At 38.1% G+C, this 26,642-nt stretch overlaps 2 protein-coding genes across 3 annotated transcripts; one reads left to right on the plus strand and one right to left on the minus strand.

Annotated features, from left to right (window-relative positions):
- Positions 1-2,411: 2,411 nt before the first annotated feature.
- Positions 2,412-8,869, plus strand: LOC306846031 (N-acetyltaurine hydrolase-like). 2 transcript variants are annotated; one of them, XM_079379102.1, is made up of 5 exons: positions 2,412-2,491; positions 3,300-3,743; positions 5,836-6,101; positions 6,286-6,426; positions 6,630-8,869. In XM_079379102.1, exons 2-5 carry the CDS (start codon positions 3,312-3,314, stop codon positions 6,838-6,840), a joined length of 1,050 nt encoding a protein of 349 aa, XP_079235228.1. In that variant the 5' UTR covers positions 2,412-2,491; positions 3,300-3,311; the 3' UTR covers positions 6,841-8,869. The 2 variants fall into 2 exon arrangements, with proteins under 2 accessions (XP_079235228.1, XP_079235227.1); XM_079379101.1 differs by having other exon boundaries at positions 2,475-2,647.
- A 234-nt stretch (positions 8,870-9,103) lies between these two features.
- LOC306846032 (complement C1q-like protein 3) lies at positions 9,104-10,512 on the minus strand (the record flags this gene model as incomplete). The annotated part of the gene is made up of 2 exons (XM_079379103.1): positions 9,925-10,512; positions 9,104-9,283 (listed from the first exon to the last, which is right to left on the minus strand). The coding sequence occupies exons 1-2, from the start codon at positions 10,489-10,491 to the stop codon at positions 9,104-9,106; spliced, it is 747 nt and encodes a 248-aa protein (XP_079235229.1). The 5' UTR covers positions 10,492-10,512.
- Between the last annotated feature and the right edge of the window lie 16,130 nt (positions 10,513-26,642).

A 26,642-nucleotide genomic window follows, 5' to 3' on the forward strand; every position in this document is an offset into this window, starting at 1 on the left:
TAACTGATTATTTTATAATTGACATTTATTGAGTGTGATTGACTGGTCATCTGTCTAGGGTGTTTCCCAGGCGCTGGGACTGGTTCCAGCATCCCTGCATGCAGTTCTGCCGAGGAGAAGTAGTTTGCATAAAAACATCATAAAACATATCTGGATTATTCTGTGAATTTATTCACATAAGGGCCATTGACTCATCTGGGGCATTAGTTAGCTGACACACATCTTTAATGAGAAATCATACCTATAGACATATGGATCTTGTAGTCTCTGATGGGCCTTTTTTACGGTGGCCGAGAGAGCTCAACGCGCTGCAACTTCAGAAAACACATGCAAATAGACAAAACACCAGCATATCAAGAAAACATCTTCATCATTTTGACAACACATGCGCTGCAAATCCTCACAACACATGCAAATTGAGAAACGCTGCAAATGCCCACAACACATGCAAATTGAGAAACGCTGCAAATCCTCACAACACATGCAAATTGAGAAACGCTGCAAATCCTCACAACACATGCAAATTGAGAAACGCTGCAAATCCTCACAACACATGCAAATTGAGAAACGCTGCAAATCCTCACAACACATGCAAATTGAGAAACGCTGCAAATCCTCACAACACATGCAAATTGAGAAACGCTGCAAATCCTCACAACACATGCAAATTAAGAAACGCTGCAAATCCTCACAAAAAAATGCTGCATGGACCACAATGGAAATGTTTCAAGGGGACCCAAAAAAAGTGACGGACCAGCTGGGATTTGCTTATTGTGCACTGTGCAGTGGCTATTGGTTGAGTTGTTGTGAACTGAAAGGTGAGTGTTTTTTTGTTGTTGTTGTTTATTTTAACACTCTGATTGCATGATTTCTTTGTCTTTTGGATATTATTAGATTAATAATGACAAATTACACGATTAACGTTATTATGTAAGATGGCTAACTTATCCTCAACTAAATATAATTTCAAGGTTAATGAAAATAAATTTGCAATGCTTCATTAATTGTTAAAACCAGGTCAAAATAAAAATGTCAGTAAGAATAATATTTTAAAATTTATTCAGGCCCCTTTAGTAGGCTAATGAAAGAAAGGACATTTGCATGTGTTGTGAGGATTTGCAGCGTTTCTTAATTTGCATGTGTTGTGAGGATTTGCAGCGTTTCTCAATTTGCATGTGTTGTGAGCATTTGCAGCGTTTCTCAATTTGCATGTGTTGTGAGCATTTGCAGCGTTTCTCAATTTGCATGTGTTGTGAGCATTTGCAGCGTTTCTTAATTTGCATGTGTTGTGAGCATTTGCAGCGCATGTGTTGTCAAAATGATGAAGATGTTTTCTTGATTTGCTGGTGTTTTGTCTATTTGCATGTGTTTTCTGAAGTTGCAGCGCGTTGAGCTCTCTCGGCCACCGTACTTTTTATTATTTTTTGTGGCTGCACTGTCAGAAACAATATTGACAACATTGTCTGTGGAGGTCAACTCATCAGACACAGCGAATTGCTGTCATGCTAATGGATTGTAAAAGATATAAGAAAAACGATGAACAGGACTAATAATAAAAAACAAATCAAGATCAGGAAAAATCAGATTACTGATTCTACTAAATAGCTATCTTTACTAACAGTGAGTGCAGCAGGCTTTTTATATTTCACAGGGGATGAATTGAAACTGACATGAGAAGCTCACAGCTGTTTGGCAATTTTCAGTGGGTAGATACTTAATAGTCTTTCCTGCTCTCTCTCAGGACTAATTTTGTACACGAATCCCTGGTCAGATAACTCCCCAGGACCTGTCACTATTAGTTAGATCAGACTTGTGCAGGGAAAATGTATCACGGCTCAACATGACACTTTAAAATCATGGATCAATGGTTAGATCGAGCTTATAGCTATGTGCACTTTGTTGCATACAAATTGCTTTCTCAATATGCAAAGTATATTTGGGTTAGTCAGTTGATGGGATTCTAATAACAAAGAATAAAATTGACCAAGATTTAAGATATGGCAAACAGTTTTCATTAGGCTGTCAAAATAGCAGCAGGGCATATAAATTAATTAACAGACACAAGCACAAGCAATTAATTCAATAAATAAATGAAATAATAAACTGTTAAACATGCTAAATTAATATTATAATGCATCTGCAGGAAAATGTTAAACCTGATATGCTGTTCTAAGCTGTTTTCCCACTATGGACTCTCATGGAAACACAGCAATTATTGTTTAAACATTACATAAAAACATCACAAAAATAGAAGCCTACTGGATTTTCAGCTTCATAGTGATACATAGTTTCCAAATGTTCTGTTTCATAATAACAGGCTTTATTTGCTTAGGGCACTCACTTGAGTGAGGATGTATTTTCCACAAAGAGCCCTTATATAATAAAATACACCTCTCACAGACGTCAGTGAACAGAAAGGGGCGTGGCAAAAGCGACTCAAAGTTTAAAAACAGGCGAACTGTCTACATTTACCCACATCTTCGAATTAGAGGTACTGCATTCGTTCGTAAACATTTGATTATTTATTCATTTCATTATTTCGTTTTGAACACTGTGTTTAACTCTGTAGAGATAGAGGTAACATCAAGTCTCGCGATATACACATAAAATCGCGAGACATTGTTGCTCCGGCTGAACTTGCCTGCAGGTCTTGTTTTTCACTTTATCCTTTATTGTTTATTATAAATCACTAACTGCATCACGTTGTGTGATTTAAAAATAACAGCTAGTAACACTGCATGCTTATAGCCTGTTGTGAGGAACTTTGTAAACGATTGTTATTGAGGAAGTCTGTGCAGTAGTTGTCATATATGCTTGTTGTTTGATGTGATACGGCTGCGCGGATATACTGTTAATAATCTCGACGGCACGAGCATGCATCTTAATGCATGCAAACTTGTTAGCATGCATTGCAAGTGAATTTACTTATGCATTCGTATTTGGAACTCAATGGCAGTCTGTATTACTCTATCAATCAGCGCAAAGTCCGAACCACCAAGGCGCGGCTAACCCATTAACTTACATCTCTTATGAGACAGCCAAGATTAGTCATTTGTACAGCAGCCTACAGTTTTACACCAGCCAAGCATGCACTTCTACTTCAAGCATGCAATTATTTCTTTCTTAGTAGAAATGGAGAGATAAGTTAAAAAATACATTTAAGTAATTTTTATTCTTTCAACTATGTGTGCATGGATTGTGATAATATCACAGACTGCATAAATCTGTGCTGCCAGTGCAACATAAACAGTGCTTAGCAACCCTATTTATTTTAATCACTGTTACTATTTGTTGGACAGGATCACAGAACCATGCCTGAACAGAGCGGTAAGGTCCAGACGGTGCTGGGTCTGATGGAGCCCGATCAGCTGGGCCGCACCATGACCCATGAACACCTTACGATGACGTTTGAGTGCAGCCATGTTCCCCCATCACCTGGAGACGAGGGCCTTGCTGCAGCTCCCATTGAGATGAAACATCTTCACTGGTTGCAGCAGAATCCGTACAGTCACAATGAGAACCTGCTGTTGAATCAAGAGATCGAGGCGGTGAAGGAAGAGCTGTTGTGTTACCGTAAAGCAGGAGGAGGATCCATTGTGGAGAACACCACCACGGGCATCACCCGAAATCTGCCCGTTCTGCGACAGCTGGCCAAAGAGACGGGTGTGCATATCATAGCTGGAGCGGGGTACTATGTGGACGTGACCCACTCTGATGAGACAAGAAAAATGACCGTTGAGAAGGTTTGTGTGGGTGTTGTAGCTACACTGTTTTGAATATTTATTTATTTTATTTATTTGAAAGAAGTCTCTTACGCTTACCAGGGCTACATGTATTCGATGAAAAATAGAGTAAAACAGTAATATTGTGAAATATAATATTGTTACAATTATAAGAATTGTTTTTAATGTAATTTATTCCTTTGATGGCAATTTATTTGAAATAGAAATCATTTGAAGAATTATAAATATTTTTACTGTCACTTTTGATCAGTTTAAAGGGGTCATATGCTGTTGCTAAAAAGAACATTATTTTGTGTATTTGGTGTTATGCAATGTTTATGTGGGTTAAGGTTAAAAAAACACATTATTTTCCACATACTGTACATTATTGTTGCTCCTCTATGCGCCGCCTTTCTGAAACGCGTCGATTTTTACAAAGCTCTTCGTTCTGAGAAGCGAGGTGTGCTCTGATTGGCCAGCTATCCAGTGCGTTGTGATTGGCCGAATACCTCAAGCGTGTGACGGAAATGTTAGGGAAATGTTATCTTACCATATTGTGATGCCGTGTCCCGGCGCAACTAGACCAAAACAATAAAACCCATTATAAACGAGGCATTTGTTGCATCCAGTGAGGACGTAATTACTGATTATAATGACTTATGCTGTCTTTTTACGCGTAGCGTTGCACCGTGCTTCATAAACATTACCATGTCTGCATTTGTGATCGGAGAAACACCAAGCGCTACTCTACACTGCTCAAAACTCGCGTTTGAATAGTCAGTGGCAAATTCTTTAAATATGAAAATGGACTTACAGGCTGTGAGTCAGAAGCGCCAGACTGTCCTTGCAAAGTTGGAATTGCCCCACTTTATAGAAACATAAAATGCGCTGCACACGCTCTAATATTTGGGTTGAACTGTTCTGGAACAATGTTGTAAATACAACTTACCCACTGATTTCTTGTCGTGTCCTCTTTTGGAAGCCCAAACAAAGTAGTTACGCTTTCACAATAAAACACTGTGTCTCCAGGACATGGCACCGACGGCAGCAACAATACTACAGCGAGAAAAAACGCCCTCTTTCTTTGCGTATTCATTTGGGCGGAGTTATGCAAATCTTCCCACACAGTGACATAGACATGTGGGGGTGTTTAAATGAGCCGTTTTAGGAGGGCGTGGATGAATCTTAACTTTTATAAAGAATATCTCTTTGGGTTTGAAACTTTAGTCTTTGCAAATGTAGGTATCTTATCTATGCACAAACAGCTTGTAACACTCCAAAGAGAAAGGAAAACTTGAAATCGCATCATATGACCCCTTTAATGCATTATGGTTGAATAAATTAACAAATTTATTTTTCGTTTATCTTACCCCACACTTTGGAATGGTAGTTTTTCTCGGTTTCTACAGACATATTAAACAGCTAAAACTGCTTCTTATTAATAGTTAGTAAGGTAGTTGTTAGGTTTAGGTATGGGGTCAGATCTAAAATATGGTCATGCAGAATAATGCATTAAAATGTAGTTTATAAAAACTAATAAACAGCCAATATGCTCGTAATATGCATGCCAATAAGCAACTAGTTTATAGCGAGAATAGATCCTTCAAATAAAGTGTTACCAAGATTTCTATTTCAGATAAATGCTGTTCTTTTGAACTTGCTATTTATCAGTGAATCCTGAAAAATCAAATGTATCACGGTTTCCACAAAAATATTACTGTTTTCAACATTGATAATAATAAGAAATGTTTTTGAGCACCAAATCAGCATATTAGAATGATTTCTGAAGATCACATGACACTGAAGACTGGAGTAATGATGCTGAAAATTCAGCTTTCCATCAGGAATAAATTACATTTTAAAATATATTCAAATATAAAACAGTAATTTTACATTCTAATAATATTTTAACAATATAATTTTTTTTCTGTAGTTTTTTATGAAATAAATGCAGCCTTTGTGAACTTCAAAGAACTAGCTTAAAAAAAAAAAAAAAAAAAACATCTTAATTATTATGAACTTTTGAGCAGTAGTATACATTCTAAAATTGTAGATGAAACAGATGGAAATGATTTGTTCCCATTTCTCAAATTCTCATCTTTTTTTCCTCAAGCTAACTGATATCATTGTCAATGAGGTGCTCCATGGCGCAGACGGTACAGATATCTGCTGTGGTGTGATTGGAGAGATCGGTACAAGCTGGCCAATCACAGAGAGTGAGAAGAAGGTTCTGCGAGCCACCGCTCACGCTCAGACTCAGCTCGGCTGCCCAGTTATCATCCACCCCGGACGGAACAAAGCCGCTCCTGGGGCGGCCATCCGCATTCTCCAAGAAGCAGGTGGAGACATCTCCAAAACAGTCATGTCTCATCTTGACAGGTAAGGAGAAATAGGAAAAATTTGATGTATTCTGAAGCCTAATGACAATCACCAGAAGTAAAAAGCTAAATATAGGCTATAAACGAACTATACTATGGTCATCCAACAACACTTTCAGTCTTTTATTCATAAAACATTGTATCTGAAAGTGCACTCAATATTCTAATGTGTGTCTCCTTTATAGGAGCATATTTGATCCACGAGAATTACTGGAGTTTGCAAAGATGGGGAGCTACCTTGAATATGACCTCTTTGGCACAGAGGTGCTGAATTACCAGTTCAACCTTGATGTTGACATGCTCAGCGACAGCCAGAGAGTTCAGACGTGAGTATCTGCGTCCAGCAAGAATAGCAGCCAATACATTACAGTAAATGGGTCATAAACATCTGCCTCTGTTTCTGGTAATCAGTAAATGATTATATGCTATAAACATGCCAATTTGATTAATGCAGATATTTCCTGAGACTCTCCAATTTATATAAAGTCGTCAACCGATCATTGAGAGTAATTTTGTCTTGTTGCACTAGCTTGGCTTTCCTGATCAGAGAAGGTTATGAAGACAGACTCCTCATCGCCCATGATATCCACACCAAGCACCGACTGACCAAGTACGGCGGTCATGGCTTCTCCCACATCCTGAAGAATATTGTTCCCAAAATGCTGTCTCGAGGTATCACTCAGAACCAGGTGGACAAAATACTGATAGAGAATCCTAAACAATGGCTGACATTTAAATAAACCAACTGCCTTAAAATTCGATTTTCTTCCTCGAGGTAACATACCAAAAATTGATTTCTAATTTTAATTGTTAGGAACATTGATGTACTGTTGATTTTGGTGCTAAAATCCTTACTTTGGTGAGCGTTAATTCATGTGCACTGTTAAAAATAAAGGTTTCATAAGAGGGTTTTTATAGAAACATGATAGAAGAGCCATTCTGGGTTCCCCAAAGAACCATTCAATGAACAGTTTTTTGTTTAATGTGAAGAATATGCGCAGTGGAATGGTTTCTTCATGGAACCATTGATGCCAAGAAAAACTTTTATGTAAGATGGCAGAGTTGGGACCCATAGCTCACGTGTTAAGCAGAATATTCAAATCAAATATTCACCAGTCTTCAGTGATCAAAGTTCTCTCACCACAAAAAAGTGGGTAAAATAAAAACATGGCTCTGAGTCATGGAAAATAGGTGCTTTTTACTTAAATTGGATAAACTACCAAAGAAAATATGATTAATTAGACTAATAATTCAACTCAATTAAGCCATAGATAATGGAAACGTGGAGCAGTACTAGTGTATTCAAAGGTCTGATGAAATCTCCTTTACGATATCCTTACTAATTAGCAATCATGCAATCACACATTCTAATAGTTTGTAAAATTTTCTTTCTGGTATTGTGTAGCTGCAAACATCTCAACCAGTTAAAGCATTGGTCTCAAACTCAATTCCTGGAGGGCCCAACCCTAATCAAACACCTGATCCAGCTAATCAAGCTCTTCAGGATCACTAGAAACTTCCAAGCAGGTGTGATTTGGAGCTGGAATTGAGTTTGAGACCAATGAGTTAAAGGGATAGTTCACCCAAAAATGAAAATGCTGTCATCATTTACTCGCCCTCAAGTAGTTCCAAACCTGTATGAATGTCTTTGTTCTGCTGAACACAAAGCAAAATATTCTGAAGAATGTGGGAAACGGAGCAGTTGTGGGGCACCATTGACTTCCATAGTATTTTTTTTTCCTACTATGGAAGTCAATGGTGCCCCAAAACAGCCTGGTTACAAAGTTTCTTCAAAATATTTTCCTTTGTGTTCGGCAGAACAAAGAATTTCATACAGGTTTGGAACTACTTGAGGGTGAGTAAATGATGACAGCATTTTCATTTTTGGGTTCACCATTCCTTTAATAATGCTGAACATACAGTTGCCCCTTGACAGTGACTGACTATTAGAACTAAGGTGATTGAATGTGACCGTGTGCCTAAAGTAAGACTGCTTGCTGTACACATTTGTTCTTTGGCAAGCCTGATGTTTCAAAGCACATCTGATAATTTGAAGGCATGCGTTCTGACAGGTCATTGGGTAGGACAGAGAGATGAGTTTCTCTGAAGCAGGTGGCTGCTCACAGTGACTCCTCTAGTAGAATAATGACATTGTCAGGTGCTCTGTTCCCATGTGACAGCAAGGTAATATAAAAAAAACAAACATGCAGAGTCATCCATAAGTTACTTATAAAAAGATGGCATGTTAATTAATCTTGCCCGTTTCTTTTAATTATTAGTTTTTTTCAAACTGACTTCCTTTTTTAATCTATAGATATAGGACTACCATTTTACAGTTGTATATTGTTTAGTGCTTTTACAGGAATAGCTAAATTCTTGAAGCAATCAAGTCAAGGATATTTCATAGTTGCATTTGTTGATTGCTGTACTGCACTATATATGTAGAGCTTTTAGTTTTATAGCAAATTTCTACACGCATGCAAATCATACAATATATTTTATTCACACTGCACATACCAGACGGTGATAATATTTTTAAATGAGGACATTTATATAAAACGGTACAGAACTGTGGCTTGAATGTGACAATTTGTGTATGAAGAATGAGAAATTATTAAAGAAATGTAATCTGAACTATATTTCCGGGCTAATGGCGGGTGCTCTGTAACAGCCTCTTCTGAACAGCCATGTGTCAGTGTAAGGTAGGCACATATGGAATGGAATGATGTCAAAGGGTTTTCTCTCAATAAATATACTACAATCATCAGTATTACGCTGTAAGATTTTTTTTCTAAATCACAGTGATTTTTCTAAAAACTAATTTGTGTGTAGAGGATGTGTTGACATGCTTCGAGATGTATGATCATTCAGTAATTCAGCTGGACGTTCGGATGTTTTTGTCCTTCGCTTTGACACGGATGAGTTGTCACAAGCTTGATGGTTAAACTTTGTGACTGATGTCAAAATGAGGTACATTTGAAAGTGCAGTCCATGCCACGGCCGTTAATCAGCGTAGACCATGAAGCCTGAAAACGTGCTGTATTTGTTGTTGTTTCCCCCATGCGCTTTGCCTCCATCTAGTTTAATGTAGATCTCATCTCCAGGCTCCAGGTGTAAAATCACACTGTTGCTGGCGTAGTCATAGTTCTGATCTGCATCCTGCGCTATTGCACTTGCACGCACCTGCAAGAAAAAGATTAGAACTTGTATTAAATACAATAAATACTTTATTAATCCCATGAAATAATTGCACATTATGACTCCATATTAATTACGACACCTTAAAATTGTCCCTATTTAGCATTATTTTCTGAAGACAAGGCAACTTTTTTTTTTTTTTTTCATGAACGTGGGCATTTTTTTTAAATAAAATATTTCTGATTTCTGAAGTGCTATTGTCATAAAGAGGACATGCGGGCTTTTTGCAATATCAGAATATTATATGTGATACAGAACTTGTATAATAACAAAACAAAATGTAATTATAATTCTATAAAAACAAAATGAATAAAAAAAAATTGTTTTATTCAAATGTGTAATATTCTATATTCAATCAGTCTCCAGTTGGTGCATATAACTAGACTGGCATAATAAAAAACAATGGACACAATAAAACACATTAACCTTTTTAAAATATTTTTCATTATATACAAGTATTGATTATTAGAAAATATTTAAAGACATTTTTTATTTAAAAACGAATAATTTCTTAATTTATAAGTATTCAAAATTATAAGAAAAAAAAGATTTCTTATGGATCAGTTGATAGATTGACTCATTGATTGATGAATAAATTAATTATGACAGGTGGATTTATGAGCTACCTGGTTATTCTTGCACAGATCAGCCCACATGCTGGTCCCGTCACCACCTCTCATTAATACATGATACACGAAAAAGTAGATCCCTGGGATGGAGCAGGTGAATTTACCGCTCGAGGGGTCATAGTGATTGCCCAAGTTAGTGACCACATCATCAAACTTCAGCACCTCGTAACCCTCGTGTTGCTTCTTGAGTCCCGCGTAGAATGCGATTCTGGGCACGGTGCTGTACGTCTCCGCGCTTATAACACCGGTGACCCCGGGCGGACCGGGTAATCCTGGTGGCCCCGGTTCTCCTATGACCCCGGGGGGACCTGGAGGTCCGGGTGGACCCGCCGGACCCGGCTGACCCCTCGGACCGATCCGTCCCGAGCGCCCTGGCTCTCCTTTCGGAGCACGAATGAAAGTTGGTGTGGACTGAACCAAGCGGTTGTCTGTCGGTGCTGATGATGGAGACTTCGTTCCGTACGGATCGCACACCATGCGGCACGCGCCGAGCATCTCGTAGCGCGGGTCGGATCCCGCCGCGCTGACCAGCACGGGGATGAGAATCACCAGCACCAGCACCATCACAACACCCAGCACGCCCGTGGCGACCACCCGCGCTCTGACGCCCAGTCTCGACAGCACCGGGCGCGCCTCGCGCTGCGATTTACGCGCAATCTTGCTCGGCGCAGAAGAGACGCCAAAAACAAAAATGAACTTCCCCGCAGCTCCAGGGAAAGTCAATTAACTTTGCAATGAAGACGTTATATCATTCCTTGAACTGATGACAACGTCACTTGAACTAAGTTTTTGTTTGTTTATAATGAAAACGAAGTTAAAGACTGGGAACACAAACAGAAATGTGTGAGAGATGCATTACATCCCTGCTTTCTCACCTGAGGCTGGATACGTCGTGAGGAAGACAGAGAGAGAGAGAGTGCGCGTGCACGTGAGCTGTATCTTTAGAAAGATGCAAAGACAGATTGATCCAAAGTGGCCCAATATCAAAAAGTGACTAAGAAATTAATGATGAACTGTGTACTCATGGTAAGGGTATTTTTCTTAAATAGTTTCCAAAAAAAAAAGTTTAATTGTTGTCATAGTAATAGGCTAAGCAACTTTTTTTTCAAAATTGAAAATAAGACATGTTTCTTTAGCACCAAACAAGCATATTATTATGATTTCTGAAGGATGTGATGTAATGGAATGATCTTTTTTCCATCACAAGAATAAATTACATTTTAAAATATTTTCAAATAGAAAACAGATATTTTAAATTGTAATAATAGTTCACAATATTGCTGTTTTACTGTATTTTAGATCAAATAATTGCAGCAACGATGAAGAGCATACAACTATTACAAACAGTGTAAATATCAATGCCAAAGAATAGCAACACACTACATTAAGAGCCAAAACTGTCATCAGTGTAAATTGTTATTCTGCTCATCCTACAGTAATAGAGTCTCCTAAAGTCTCTCTTTACCCATAAATCAGCTAGACAAATATAATCAATTGCACCAATTCAGAGTGATAAAGCACCTCAAAAGTTCCACACATTGTGATCTTAGACACTAATATCAATGATTCAAAATTAAGTTCTCAGCACCTCATCAAACTGAAGGACATCAGTGAGGCTATTTGCATATTTAGTCACTAAATTAAAGGGATAGTTCACCCAAAAATGAAAATTCTGTCTTTGTTTACTCACCCTTTACATGTTCCAAACTTGTTTCTTCTATTGAATGCAAAAGAAGTTATTTTGAAGAATGTTGGTAACCAAACAGCTGATGGTAGCCATTGACTTTTTCCCCCCCTTACTATTGAAGTAAATGGCTATCTTCTTCTGTAAGGTTACCAACATGCTTCAGAATATCTTCTTTTTTCTCAACAGAAAACAGACATTCATATGAGTTTACAACAAATTGAACTAGTCTGACCAACTAGCAGTTAGTCAAGAGGTAGTCAGTCTTACTTTTTGGATTTAAATTAGATCAGACTATATTATGTATATTATATATTTATGTAACTGGTTAAAACCAATTAAAAATGATTATCTTAATCTAAGCAGTTTATGCAACCAACCACAGGTATTTGTGAATGAGAGATAGGTCTACTACTTAATGAAGATTGTTATACTGCATAAAACAACACCCCTCATGAGGAAGCGCTAACCTGTGAAATTTCAAAGGGTGAATTAAAACAGCATGATCTTCATTTCTATCACCTTAACTTTTACTAGACATTAATGTTATAAAGAGCATAGGTGGGGACCATGATATTCACCAAATGTGTTCTCACGCGTGCCATATCTCATATAAAGAAGCATCATGCATTTGCATAAGAAGCTCACTGCTTCAATCACACCTCCTGCACTGTATGTACACAGACAGACAGAGATGCACCAGTGCACACACCCTCTCTGAGTCAATGAGCACTTGTGTCCTGTCTTGTCCTCTCCAGCTGGCTCTCAGTGGCTTACTCAGCGTGATTGGACCGTTACTGATAACCATGAGTCACATGCCATCTTCATGTGCACAGCAGTGCTCTAACAGACAAAAAACATGAAACCCCTCCCCCATAAAATGTTGTGCATTACCATTGTGAAATATATCTAAATGCATAGGACAAAGCAAAGCAGCTGTTCAATAAACAATGTTCTAACATCTTTGCATGAAAACAAACAAATGAAAATATTGCACAAGATTATGCAATTGTTTGGTCACTGAACAGCAGACATAAACATTGCAGAGCTCTCTATGTTTCTGACATCTGCACGGTTGAGCACTTCTATTTCTTGAACCGTAATCAAGATTTTTTTTTGTAGCTATAATAATCGGCAAGACTAAGATGGCTGTGGCAAGGAAGAAATTCCTCAAGATGGTAGGTATTGGATAGTCACACAAAGCCAGACCTTTGAATGATGGCACAAAGTCTCTATACACTGTAAACATTATTTGGCCAAGTTTTAAGTAAAGCAAAGATTGCTGGAGTGTGTTTAATACTACTTCAGTCTTTCTACTTCAAAATTTCATGTTTAATTCAATGTGTTAATTTTATTATATAATTATTTGTGAAATTTGCTAGCAATTTCTAAATGGAAATACTAAAAAAAGTAGAACAATCTGCATTAAAAACATCAGAAAATGAACTGATAGACTGCTCCTGATCTCAAGGAAGTAACAGACCAGTAAAGTCCAGATGATGGCATGAAGTCAGGAAAAAAATCATCTGTTCTTATATAAAGTAAATGACATTGACTTGGAATATAGTGCAATAGTCATTACATGGAAAGACCTTTTGAGTGCCATGAAAAAAGAAAAATCACACGTGTTTATGCCTGTAAATGTGTTGTATTACTACGCAGATGCTTTTTTTCTCCATCATGTTTCCAAATGACCTCAAACAACGTGCTTCACAAGCTACGATCTCTGTCTCTTCTTTCTCTGTGACTAATTGTTTCTATTGTGGTCTTTGTTAAGTTTGTCACTCGGCAGGTCTGTGGCACCAGGCCTGAGCCAGAATGGAGAGAGCAGATGAACAGAAAGAAAGAGTAGGTGCGACCACACCATCACCCCCTCAAAGCATGGACTCTTACTGCGCTGCCACTCACTCCTGCCGAGGGATGATTAACTATACTTATGTAACCAGCCCGTTCTTGACTTACTATAGAACTTTCACACACCCTATGCAAGCCTCATTACGGATTCTTCAAATGATAGTTTGCCTTCTAGCTTGCCTTCTAGTGGCTTTGTTTGGACTCCACAAGACCTCTGAATGTGTCTTATGGTATCTGGTTCTGAGACATTAGCAGCAGATCCTTTTAGTCCTGCAAGTTCTGAGGTTGGGGCCTCCATGGATCGGATCTGTTGGTCTAGCACAAAATGCTCATTCAGATTCCAGTTGGGATAATTTGGAGAATGTTCCTCGTCATGTTCCTCAAACCATTCCTGAACCATTTTTGCATTGTGGCAGGGTGCATTATTCTGCTGAAAGAGGGCACTGCCATTAGGGAACACCTTTGCCATGAAGGGGAATACGTGGTCTGCAACAATCGGCAGGTTGTACATGTCAAAGTAACATCCACATGAATGTAAGGATCATTTTTCCCACTCCCAACACGTGAAATTCAAGAACTGACTTCACTTGCTGCCTAATGTTCACCATTTGAAGTGTTACTCACTTCACCTTTGAGTATGTTTAATGTTGTGGTATAATCAGGTGTTCAAAATAAAACATCACAAACAAAATAATTTAAATAAAACAGTTTTGAAGTGTATAATAATTGAGTAGTGTACATTTCCAGAATCATGTTGTGTACCTGAAGACATTGCAGGACCACAAGTTGTAAATTTCAGTAACACTTTATTAAAGGGAGCAGTTCTCACTATCAACTATAGTTGCTTATTAGCATGCCTATTATTAACATGACTCTGGACCACAAAACCAGTCATAAGGGTCAATTTTTCGAAATTGAGATTTATACATCTGAAAGCTGAGTAAATAAGCTTTCCATTGATGTATGGTTTTTAGGATAGGACAATATTTGGCTGAGATACAACTATTTGAAAATCTGGAATCTGCGGGTGAAAAAATAATATATATATATAGAGAGAGAGAGAGAGAGAGAGAAAATCGCCTTTAAAGTTGTCCAAATGAAGTTCATAGCAATGCATATTAATAATCAAAAATTAAGTTTTGATATATTTACAGAAGTAAATTTACAAAATATCTTCATGGAACATGATCTTTACTTAATGTCCTAATGATTTTTGGCATAAAAGAAAAATCAATAATTTTGACCCATACAATGTATTTTTGGCTATTGCTACAAATATACCCCAGCGACTTAAGACTGGTTTTGTGGTCCTGGGTCACATATTAGCTCTTTATTAGTACTATAAAGTACATATTCTGCATGATCATATTCTACATCTTTAAACTTAACAACTACCTTACTAATTATTAATAAGCAGCAAATTAGTAGTTTATTGAGACAAAAGTCGTAGTTAATGGTTTGTTCAAATAAAGTGTGTCCTAATTTTCAGTTTAATGCAAGTAACTTGTAGAAGAACTCAAATGGATTGATTTTAATAACTCAATTTATGTTTGGAAAAAGGTCCTACACGCTTAGTTGCACTAAGCTTCATTTGCCCTGTTGCTTTGTAAAGCGTTCGAAAGGGCTTAATGATTATTCTCTCCTTTTAATTACAAGTGAAACTGAAGCAAACATTCGTGAGTTTGTTGACAGAGACATATGGTCTGCAGAGGGTGTTTTGGCACAATCGATGAATCTTTGAGTTCACCAATTTTGATCAATAGATCTAGTCTAGGATTGATCAATTACTCTGTACACTCCCGAGACAGCAGGGAGGCAAGTATTGGATAACCTTGATAAGAAAGAGATTTATCACCATCACCATGGCAACTCTGATCATTTTCAATTTCATTAGCATTTTTTAGCATCTACATATTCATCCATCCACATTCTTTCACAAGTGGACATATTACTAAAGTTCAAACTTTGGTGAACTGTGAAATACCGTGGCCTCAAATTTATTTATGCAATTATGGATACAATCACATGTAAAAATCCACAATCAACCCTAACCCTGTTTCTCATAACTAAATTTTCTAAGCCTTGTTCTAAGGTTATTTTTAGTGGATATATGAAGTCATATAGCCTTTTAGGTGGTCAAGCAACCACATGGTGAAGTTAATCACGTTAACTAATGAACATGACAAGTGTTGGGGGTGACGCATTACAAGCAGTGTTGGGTGTAACAAATTACTGTAATTGAAGTACTTTTCTTGAAATAGTAAAGTAAGCTAGTCTTATTCTTCTGTAATTTAATTACTGTTACTTCTTATGTAATTGAATGTAATACTGTGTTTAGACTGTAGAACATTTATACACAATACAATAGTGGATTTAACATCAAAATGTAAAGTATAACCTTCAAATGCTTGCTTTTTATGTACCCTTCTCATTTTAAATACTTTGGTGAGTTAATAACAATATTGCTAACACTTTAGTGTCCAATTCTCACTATTTACTTGTTGGTTATAAACATGAATATTACTGGAATATTGGCTGTTTATTATTTCTTAAAAGGCACATATTAATGTCTTATTCTGCAAGACCTTATTCTAAACCCTTAATCCTACCCAATTCTTAAACTTAACAACTACTTTACTAAGTATTAATAAGCAGTAATTAGGAGTATTTTATAATAATAATAATAATAATTTGTTACATTTATATAGCGCTTTTCTGGGCACTCAAAGCGCTCTACATACAAGGGGGGAATCTCCTCAACCACCACCAATGTGCAGCATCCACCTGGATGATGCGACGGCAGCCATATTGCGCCAGAACGCCCACCACACACCAGTTTACTGGTGGAGAGGAGACAGAGTGATAAAGCCAATCAGTGTATGGGGATGATTAGGAGGCCATGATGGTCAGAGGCCAATGGGGAAATTTGGCCAGGATGCCGGGGTAACACCCCTACTCTTTCTCGAAAGGACTTTTAATGACCACAGAGAGTCAGGACCTCGGTTTAACGTCTCATCTGAAGGACGGTCATCTGAAGGACGGATTTTGAGGCAAAAGTCATAGTTATTAGTGCGAATTGGACCCTAATCTGGAGGGTGGTGATGGCACAGTGGATAAGACACATGCCTTTGGTGTGAGAGACCCGGGTTCGAATCCACTGTGAGACACCAATGTGTCCCTGAGCAAGACACTTAACCCCTAGTTGCTCCAGAGGCGTGCGCCCTCTGACATATATAGCAATTGTAAGTCGCTTTGGATAAAAGCGTCAGCTAAATGAATACATGTAAATGTAAATGTAATCTAAAGTGTGACCAGAATAATTTATGTAGTTACTTGAAAGAATTAAAAGAACCGTTATCATTAACTTTGATATAATATATAAAATAGATATAGGATTTAGAAAGTAATTAATGAGAAATGAAATACTTTTTTGGGAGAGTAATTTGTACGGTAATCTAATTACACTGTTGAAGATGTAATTAGTAACTAGTAATTAGTAACTAGTAGTAACTAGTAAGCAAGAGATTAACAACAAAATAGCTTACTTTTTCAAATAAGTAAACTTTGTTTTCCTATTTATTCACTGACACCTTTCCTGTCCCCATGTTGAGAGAAATTGGGAGTAAGTGCAGAGACAGAGGCATTTTCTTCAGCTTGAAGAAAGGTTCTTCAGCTTATTAATTTCAGTTTTGGTGTAAAAGGGCCTTTACAATTGTGAAAAATATAACTTTTGGATTTTCTGTTATTAAAAATAAATGGCCTGCATGGCAGAGTTCCAAGACGAAAACCGCTGCTGAGCAAAAATAACATAAAGGCTCGTCTCAGTTTTGCCAGAAAACACCTTGATGATCCCCAAGGCTTTTGGGAAAATACTCTGTGGACTGACGAGACTTTTTGGAAGGTGTGTGTCCCATTACATCTGGCGTAAAAGTAACACAGCATTTCAGAAAAAGAACATCATACCAGCAGTAAAATATGGTGGTGGTAGTGTGATGGTCTGGGGCTGTTTTGCTGCTTCAGGACCTGGAAGACTTGCTGTGATAAATGGAACCATGAATTTACACTTATGACTGGTTTTGTGGTCCTGGGTCACACACACACACACACACACACACATATATATATATATATATATTAATGGAGTAACGCAATTTTGTAATGCATTACTTTTCAAAATAACTTTCCCCAACACTGAACCCACTAACGTTTGACTACTAAAGTGCCACAACAGATTTTTAACATCAATTTACTAACTTCCTTTTTGCAACATTTTGAAAAGATTGATTGTGCTATAGTTCTTTTTCATAATGAAATCGCATTCATCCCTTGTTAGTTCCGATTACTATTCTGAATGGATCAGGATTTTTGTTCTGAAATAAGCCACTTTTTAAATCAATAAAACTAATCTTGATCGAGGAGCTTTTCTTTCTAAGATGGCTTTCAGATGCAGCAAAAGCAAATAAAGTTGTCATCATCAACAACTTGTTCCAAGATGCAGTCAGCATTGTATCTATAGCCACTGGAGTTGTTTGTGCTTATGTAATGGGTGAACATGCTCAGAGACCCTACTGGGTGTTAGCTGCTCAGGACTGGCACACGTTCACACCATGTCTCTCTCCTTCTGCTGTCCGTGACAGAGGGGAAGCATTACTAATCTGCCACAAACAGAGCAACAGAGGCTCTCAGAGATGAAGGCCAGAGGATATATAGAAAAACATGTATGGAGACAGAGCGAGAGGATGAGACAGAAACAAACTAGCATATAAATGAGCATGTAAAGCCACTTTTGTTCTGCTGTGACAATGAGTGGGTCTTCTCCATACTATCGAGCCTTGCATGGCTGAAATTTCCATGACAAAGTCTAAGCCCGAGCTTTGACGAAATCGCAATGCAGTACACATTTATTTGCGTCCAGGACCTGAAATAAATTCTGGAAACCAATCCATGTTATTCATGAGATTTCAAAATTCACGTGGTGCATCATTCGGAGCACAGCAGTCCTGATATGTAGGCAGTGAAGATCAATGGGAAACTTATGAGAAGCTTGCCTCAAATTGCAATGTTAGTTTGAAAGGGAAAAATACCCAAGTGTTAAGCTGAGGTGCCAGTTTTGAAACCCACTGAACAATAGAGCTACTGATTGCCTTTTGCTTTTCGTGACTGCATATTGGAGGGTTTGTTCTCATAATGGCAAGAGCCTGACTAAATGCATGTCTTAATTGTAATGTTTAAAGGAACCATGCTGAGAATGGGAATGAAAGCAAAGGGAGTGACTAAAAGGTGAGAAACATGAATGATGGAGGTTGAAGCAGTGTCTGGAATATAAAACAAAATCTTTGAAGTGTTTTTACATTGTTCCATTGGTTTGAAATGATAGTGGTTAGACACACTTACAACTGTGCACGTAAGTGCTACACATTTCCACTCTTATACAATTTAGTATGCAATGAAAAATAGAGAATATGATGCAATTACTAATAATTGTGCTGGTAAAGACTGATGTATATTTCAATACACGCATTTATTGTAATGTGAAATAGGCTTGCATCAGGGACCCCTTACAGGGGAGAACATTTTCTAAGCACCCTTTCATAATAATTATAACAATAATTAGGCATATGTAATCAAATTAAAATAACAGTTCCTCATATTTTTCGCTAAAAGCTATTTGGCTGCACAACATAGGTTTACAATATTCAGTAGCCAAGATTCCGAAGAGCCTTTCTGTTAAAATATCTAACAAGGCAACAGGAATTCAAGCATGAAATATTGGGAAGTGATGCTACTGACCTTATACTTCATAAGATGCTGAAATGTTTTGACCTTGTCCACTTTCGACCACTTTCAGAGATAGTTGAAAATGCAATGGAACTGCTTTCATAGTGTAGACACTCATGTGGTCAAATGCATTCGAACACCCACAGAAGACAGCCTTGACACCCACTGAAATAATACATGAGCGATATGGGATGTGTTTTAGGAAAGTGTCGCAAAACAATTAATTAAAACTTTGTTATGTTGTGCCAAAACATGCAGGTTATGATCAAAATCATAATTTTCATTCGCCACATTTCCTGCCCATTCATAAGTAGTGAAATGCTCCATTCATTCAATCATATTTGTACACTGCACTCAGCACTCTCACGAGTGTGACAAAATAAGAGGAAGGGTCTAGATGAAATCTCAAATAAAATAACCTCAGCCGGTGACGTCATTGGATTACGTGCACCTGAGGGGTTATAAATAGATGTGAAACGGACACACCTTCATGTTTCTTTGTCTTCAGAGACCGCATTGTGTGTGTGTGCTGTGTGTTCAGCGTGTTCCCTGTTTACAGTGTGGTGTTGATATAAAAAAAAAGTGATCATGTCTAGCGAGCCTGTCAAGAGATGCTTGCCACCATGTGCACAAGTCATCCCTGACGATGACCCACAAATGATTACTGCTTGGAATGTCTTCGGGAAGACCTCGAGGAAGATGAGTGTGAGCGCTGCGAGTCATTGTCCTTCAGAGTTCTCTGCTCCAAGCTCGCCTTCATTCATGAGGGGCAGGCCTCTGCATCCTCATTGAGATCATGGAGCGCGCATGTCGAACTGGATGAGAGGCGAGGATTGTCTTGCCTCCATGATATGGAAACTGAGAGCACCACCTCTGAGCACTCCTCACGTGATGACTAGGGGTGTCCCCGACTAAGGATTTTCATAGTCAAATCGGAATTTTCGAATCGTGCTGATATTCGACTTTTAGTCAAATCATATGCCTGGGGGCGTGGTCAAAATACATTACCAAGAGAGTCAAATCAGGCCCAGTCATAATTACTGACACACACAGGGAAAATGTGTAATAGACGACTCGCAGATACAAACGGGTTAAATAATGTTTTATGTTTTGATTAAAAGATAGTTAACATTAAATGTCAGCAAAACCCTAAGAATTCACAACATTTTTTTTTCACAATAGTGCTCTCATTATAATATGTATATGATGGTAGTTATTAATGTTCTGCATTTCTGTTTTGAGCTGCACACACTGAAGATGACCAGTAGAATGAAGCTTTGACAGCAGGTTTTTAATCAATGTGATTTAACTCATCATTTATCTCATAGCCTATAGAATACGCTTCGTTATTTATACAACCTAACGTTAATATTACGACTTATATGCTATCTGCACGAAATACCCTGAATGAACATGTCTGCGCGGCTCTGAATGAACTCTTTTTGTGGACGCGTTCTTCATGCAACAACGTGCAGAAACACGGCAGCTAAACTCTAAAACTTCACAGCGTTTTATTATAATAGTGTTGTCATTATAATGTTATGTATATGACAGTCCCAGTCATAGTTATTAAAATAGTTATTATTATGCAAAAAGCTGGTTGCCTTAAAATTTTAAGTTGGCTCAACTTTTTTATTTTTTACAGTGAATGAAGTGCTTTACTGCTGGGCAACTCAACCAAATGCATCACATTCGAGATAAATAATATATACACGATATATAAACCGGCTCAAATGTTTTGAAATCGGCACGTTGTACCCTACCTGATAAAAAAAAAACAGTTTTTCAATCTGCCTGTGTCAATTTCAGTCTTGTTAAAGATTTAAATCTCTGCCGCCAAAATGCTAAAAATTTTATCTCGCACAATGACCAGGTGGAAGAGACCCTTGCGGGTTGTCTCTCCCTTGAGAGCTCATCATCGCTATAAAAGCCAATGCTCCCCACCAAGCCCTGTAGATTAACATCCATGCTGGTGGGGAAAATGTCTAGGCAGCGGGTCAGGATGGTGCTGCCCTTCACACCATGGCGGTTTTGCAGGCGTACCAGGCTGACCTGTTGAAAGACCTGAGCATGGGCGGGGGCATCAGTGATGATGCATTTTCAGAGCTACACCGAGCCACGGATCTGTCTCTTCGAGGAAATGGCCCGTGTCATCTGCCGTTCTATGGCTTCTATGGTTGCCACGTGGCTTAACCTCATGGGCATCATGGACAGGGACAAGTTCCTCCTCAATGCCCCCATGTCGCCTTCCAGCCTATTTGGCAACTCCATAAATACATCAATAGTTTCCGGGAAGCCAAGAGACACGCAGAAGCTTTTAGAGGAACACAATTTCTACCAAGGGGAACTCAAACCATCGGAACGCAATTTTTACCGTAAATATGCTGTTTTGCTGTTTTAATGATCGCCCCTGCTGAGGACGATCATTTTGTCCAAGAAGAAGTCCTCAGTGTGATGGGACCAGGATGTGTCCCCTCAGGGAGGGGTGCAAAAAATTCCAACAGAGAGTAGGGGCTCCTTCCTGGCACCCTCAGAGGACTGCCGGACAAACTCCATCCCCACTGGTGTTTCGGGGAGCAGAGGTTTCCATCTAAATGTTACATGTTCGGTTGCCTCCTGCCACGTTTCAGGACACGAACATCTAACATCCCCCCCAGCAAAGCGAAGTGTCAAATCTAGTGCCCCTTTCAGAGAATCTGGCAGCGTGGAAGCTACTGCCAATTATCATTCCATGGGTCCAAAGGTTTGTAGAGAAAGAATTACAGAATTACAGTTTGCGCATTGGCAACGGCGTGGTCTCCACTTCCGTGAAACCGGAACAAGCACATTTGTTGACACAGGAATTGCAAGCTCTGCTGGACAAAGGGGCCATAGTATATGTTCCCCTGCCAGACAGAGAGTCAGGCTACTACAGACAGTATTTTCTGGTTCTCAAGAAAGATGGGGGGGGTTGCATCCAATTTTAGATCTTTGCGGGTTGAACCACTACTTCAGAACATACAAGTTCAAAATGATGACAATCAAAATGATTGTTTCTCAGATCCAATTGGGGGATTGGTTTGTGAAAATCAATCTCAAGGATGCATACTTTCACATAGAAATTTTGCCACAGCACAGGATGTTCCTGAGGTTCACTTTTGGGGGTGCGAAGCTTACCAGTATTGGGTTATTCCAGTCGGCCTAGCCTTGTCATCCCTCACATACACAAAATGCATGGATGCAGCACTGGCTCCTCTGCGTCTTCAGGGCATTTTAAAATTACATAGACAACTGGCAGATTTTGGCCCAGTCTCAAGAGCTTGCGCTTTGACATCGGGATGTCATCCTAGCTTATCTCGAATCTCTTGGGTTGATACTCAAAGCCAAGAAAAGCATTCTCTCTCCTGCCCAGAGGACAATGTATGGGACATGTCCTGCACGTGTTGAATCCATTCTAAACACCTTAAAGAATATCAAGCTAGGCCAGAAAGTTACTACTTTTAAAGGGGTCTAGGTCTCATGGCGGCTGCATCCACGGTGATACTTTGGGCCTCTGCACATGAGACTGTTTCAGTTGTCAGAGCCAGGGGATTTCATCCAAGGGCCAATCCCCAGAGGCAGATACGGGTTACGCGCCAGGGGCTCCGTGCGAAGATATTTCGCATTTCGCTGTGCAGCAAAGTTTAAATTTGGTGAACTCTGGCCTGCGACTTCGTAGCACCATGTGACCAATGGCAAATCGATACGTCACAGCATAACCTCCTATCTGAATTAAAACAACATACATTTACATCTCTACACGCCACTAGTACTCGAGCTTTAATGTGTGCGGTTGCCAGATATCAAGAGTTCAAATCCCTGAATCAAAGCTTCGCTGTTATTTGGCAACTATGCGCTCGCTCCTCATTGCGGAAGCGTCGCCGTGATGATCTGAAAACACAGACAAACAAGCTGGAGTTTAGCGATTTAAAATGAAAGTGTCCCTCAGCAGGTCTGTGTTCTGTCATGAGATCTCGACTATATTGTTTGCAATTATGGTTACTGAATAAATGCACTTACTCAACCACTGTTGTTTTAATAGAGAAATAGGCTATTGCCATTTAAAATGAGTGGAATTACTTGGAATTTCACTGTTATAATATTTTTTGTTTGTTTTAGCAGTTTTCATAATGTAGACAGAGAGATTGCACAAGTCGTTGGTATTAATTTATATAATAAAAAGCCTATAATAAATCAGTACAATAGATGAGGTAAAATACACCATGTATGAGTCCACATTCTATTGATTTGTGCTTACAACTGAAAGTGCAATACCTGAAATGCAAAAGTACATTTCTCAAATGACAAAAATCATTATGATTATAATTTGGAGCAAAAATAATTTTGATCAGTTTACCCATTATACAGCATGACAAAAATTTGACTAAAACCTGACTAAAATGCTCATACATTTCATTGACTTAAAATTAACTAATCAAAAATGTAACAAATGTACATTTGATGGTTGCCAAAATTAATACTGCTGTATTGTTAATTAATAGGCTAATAATCTTATTGCTAATGTCAAGTTTTCATTGACTAAAACTAGACTAAAATACTTTATATTTTCTTTGACTAAAACTAGACTAAAATGTTGAGACTTTTAGGCCCGGTTTCACAACTTAAGCCAGGACTAGGCCTTAGTTAAATTAAATATTTAAGCAACTTTTACAAAAATGCTTTAGAAGAAAACATTACAGGTGCACAGGGAATTCTGGGCCCTCTGCACTGACTTTGCTAAGCTGTCTCCTGTATGGAGAAACTAGTCGCATGCATTGCTCAGATGTGATTTTGGCCCATTCTTACACAAAGTCTTCAAATCTTGAAGGTTCTGTGGGCCTCTTCTATGAACTCTGATCTTTAGTTCTTATTTTCTATTGGATTGAAGTCAGGTGATTGGCTGGACTATTCCAGCAGCTTTATTTTCTTTTTCTGAAACAAATTGAGAGTTTGCTTGGCTGTGTTTTGAATCATTGTCTCGCTGAAATGTCCTACCTTGATCATCTTCATCATCCTGGTACTGTAGGTGTTGGGACTGAACCAGCTAATATTAGGTGTGTTCGACTTGGAGCGGCGCTGAGCAGAATGATCAGTGTATGACATCGAAGTACTGTGAGAGCGATAAGAGAGCAGATGGATCCTGATGCTTTCGAATTGCTCTTGCGGTACTTTGATGTCATACACTGATCATTCTGCGCAGTGCCGCTTCAAGTCGAACACACCTATTAATTTCCACTGACTAGGGGCGGGATTGCTTTCTAATTACTGATAGATTTCAGATGGTGTCTCCCTTTGAACCTCCCTTTCTTCATGTGTTCAATACTTTTTCCCTGTGTCATTTCATTTTATTAACGTAATTTCTGAACTTTTTTTTCTTCTTTGTATGCATGGATTACTTGGGTTGTTAAACCATCTGGGGAAAATTTCAAGTCAACAGCACCTTTAGAAATATATTTACTGAGAACAATGGTGATATGTTCAATACTTATTTTACCCACTGTATATTGGGGCATTTCTTATTTGATACAGAATACAGCAAAAACAGTAATACTGTGAAATATTATTCATTCTTTGATCAATAGAAAGTTCAAAAGAACAGTGGCTAAAAAAGAAATCTAAACTGTTATAATATATTGTTTATATATATAGTATTACTAAAGTATTTCTTTAGTCAAAGACTTGACTGAAAAAAAAAAATCAAAATCAAGTTCAATGTGGTTTCAGACTTTTGCTTTGGTAAGAAATGTATGTTGAGGACACAAACATAAACATGTTAATTAAAGAATTGTCATGTGCAAAACATTCTGGAAGCATGATTGTCTTGTGCCACATTCATCTTTGAGCGGCTGGCAGATTAGATCTCTGCCTCTGCTGTTGCTGTCACCCCCTGTTAAGACAAGCACATCAAGATCAATCAGTAAGCAGCAAACAGAGGCAGCATTTAGAGGCGGTCGTCAGGTGCAAAGACAAAGGCAGCGGGCGGTATGAAGAAGATGCTGCTTAATTAAAACCCAACTCTGCCTCACCACTGCTAATATGGGCTGACAGAGGTCAGGGAAATTATAAGAGACTGTATAAAGTTTGGATAGACTTACTAGTGGATAACCTCTTTTTTCATCTTGAAATTTTATTCTGAGGAAACAGAGAAAACTAGATAAAATGATATCACATGCCATTGCCAATTATAGGTCTTATAGCTTGGCAATGTTTCTGTGCAGCATCATGTTCACTGGCAATGTTCTACCAATGTCTCTGATGAGAAAAAACAAATCCCTTCAGAACCTAATGTTGTGCTCTGTTGAGCATTGCGACATCTCTAATTCACGTCTTCTTCTACTCCCATTGTTTTTGGAATAATTCCTCTGTTTATATCAAAAGTTTGGAATATTTGCAGTTTTATAAAGTTTTTGAACGAAGTCTCTTATGCTCATCAAAAATACTGTTCAAACAGTAATATTGATACATTTCTTTGCCATTCTAAATAGCTTTTCTCTATTTCAATTTATTTAAAAATGTAATTTATTCCTGGGATGGCAAAGCTGATATTACTCCAGTCTTCAGTGCCACATGATCTACATTTTTGTCTGGTTTCTTTAATGAATAGGAAGGAACAGCGTTTATTTGAAATGGAAATCTTTTGTAACATTATAAATGTTTTACTCTCTTTACTGACACTTTTGATCAATTTAATGTGCCCTTCCTAAATAAAACTATTAATTTTGTATCCTATACCCCAAACATTGATGGTGGTATATATAATAAGAACAAATGTTTCTTGAGCAACAAATCAGCTTATTAGAAATATATCTGAAAGATCATGTAATACTGAACATAAAAGTAATGCCGGCTGCCATCGCACCAAAAAATTACATTAAATGTATTCAAATCGAAACAGCTTTTTTTTTTAAATTGTAATATTTTTATTTTTTATTTAATTCAGCTTTGGTGAGGCAGAGAGACTTTAAAAAATATTATATATATAGTTTTATATATGATATATACAAACATTAATCTTTGTGTGGGAACATTAGATTAAAATGGATTAATTGTCAAGATTGTAGATTGTCAATGTAGCAGTTAAAATCAAAGAATTTCTCACAGAGTGCTGACGAGAGACAATTAGCTTTAAAAAGTTCTGAGATGTGAAGTTCTCAAAGTTCATCTCATCCCATTATGTCTCTTAACTCGTTAACAAAATGACACCATCAAAGAATGAAGCAGTTGGGCTTCTCAGTAGTGTGTCTTTGTGTGGGAGAGAGACAGAGGTGTTACAAAACAAGGCTTCAATTCAAAACATGATCAAGTGTGATTTCTGTGGTGGTGTGTCCTCTAGTGGTGAGGAGTTTGTGTCTGTCTACCCCTAAAACAGCACACAACACAA

This window comes from Barbus barbus (genome assembly GCF_936440315.1).
Source record: "Barbus barbus genome assembly, chromosome: 26".
In the NCBI taxonomy this organism is placed as follows: domain Eukaryota; kingdom Metazoa; phylum Chordata; class Actinopteri; order Cypriniformes; family Cyprinidae; genus Barbus; species Barbus barbus.

Excerpts from the sequence above, each read along its gene's own strand:
- LOC306846031 (XM_079379102.1), top strand. The coding sequence starts at position 3,312 with ATGCCTGAACAGAGCGGTAAGGTCCAGACGGTGCTGGGTCTGATGGAG. Across the intron at positions 6,102-6,285 it reads GTCATGTCTCATCTTGACAG|GAGCATATTTGATCCACGAG; the intron begins GTAAGGAGAAAT and ends TCTCCTTTATAG. Across the intron at positions 6,427-6,629 it reads GACAGCCAGAGAGTTCAGAC|CTTGGCTTTCCTGATCAGAG; the intron begins GTGAGTATCTGC and ends TTGTTGCACTAG.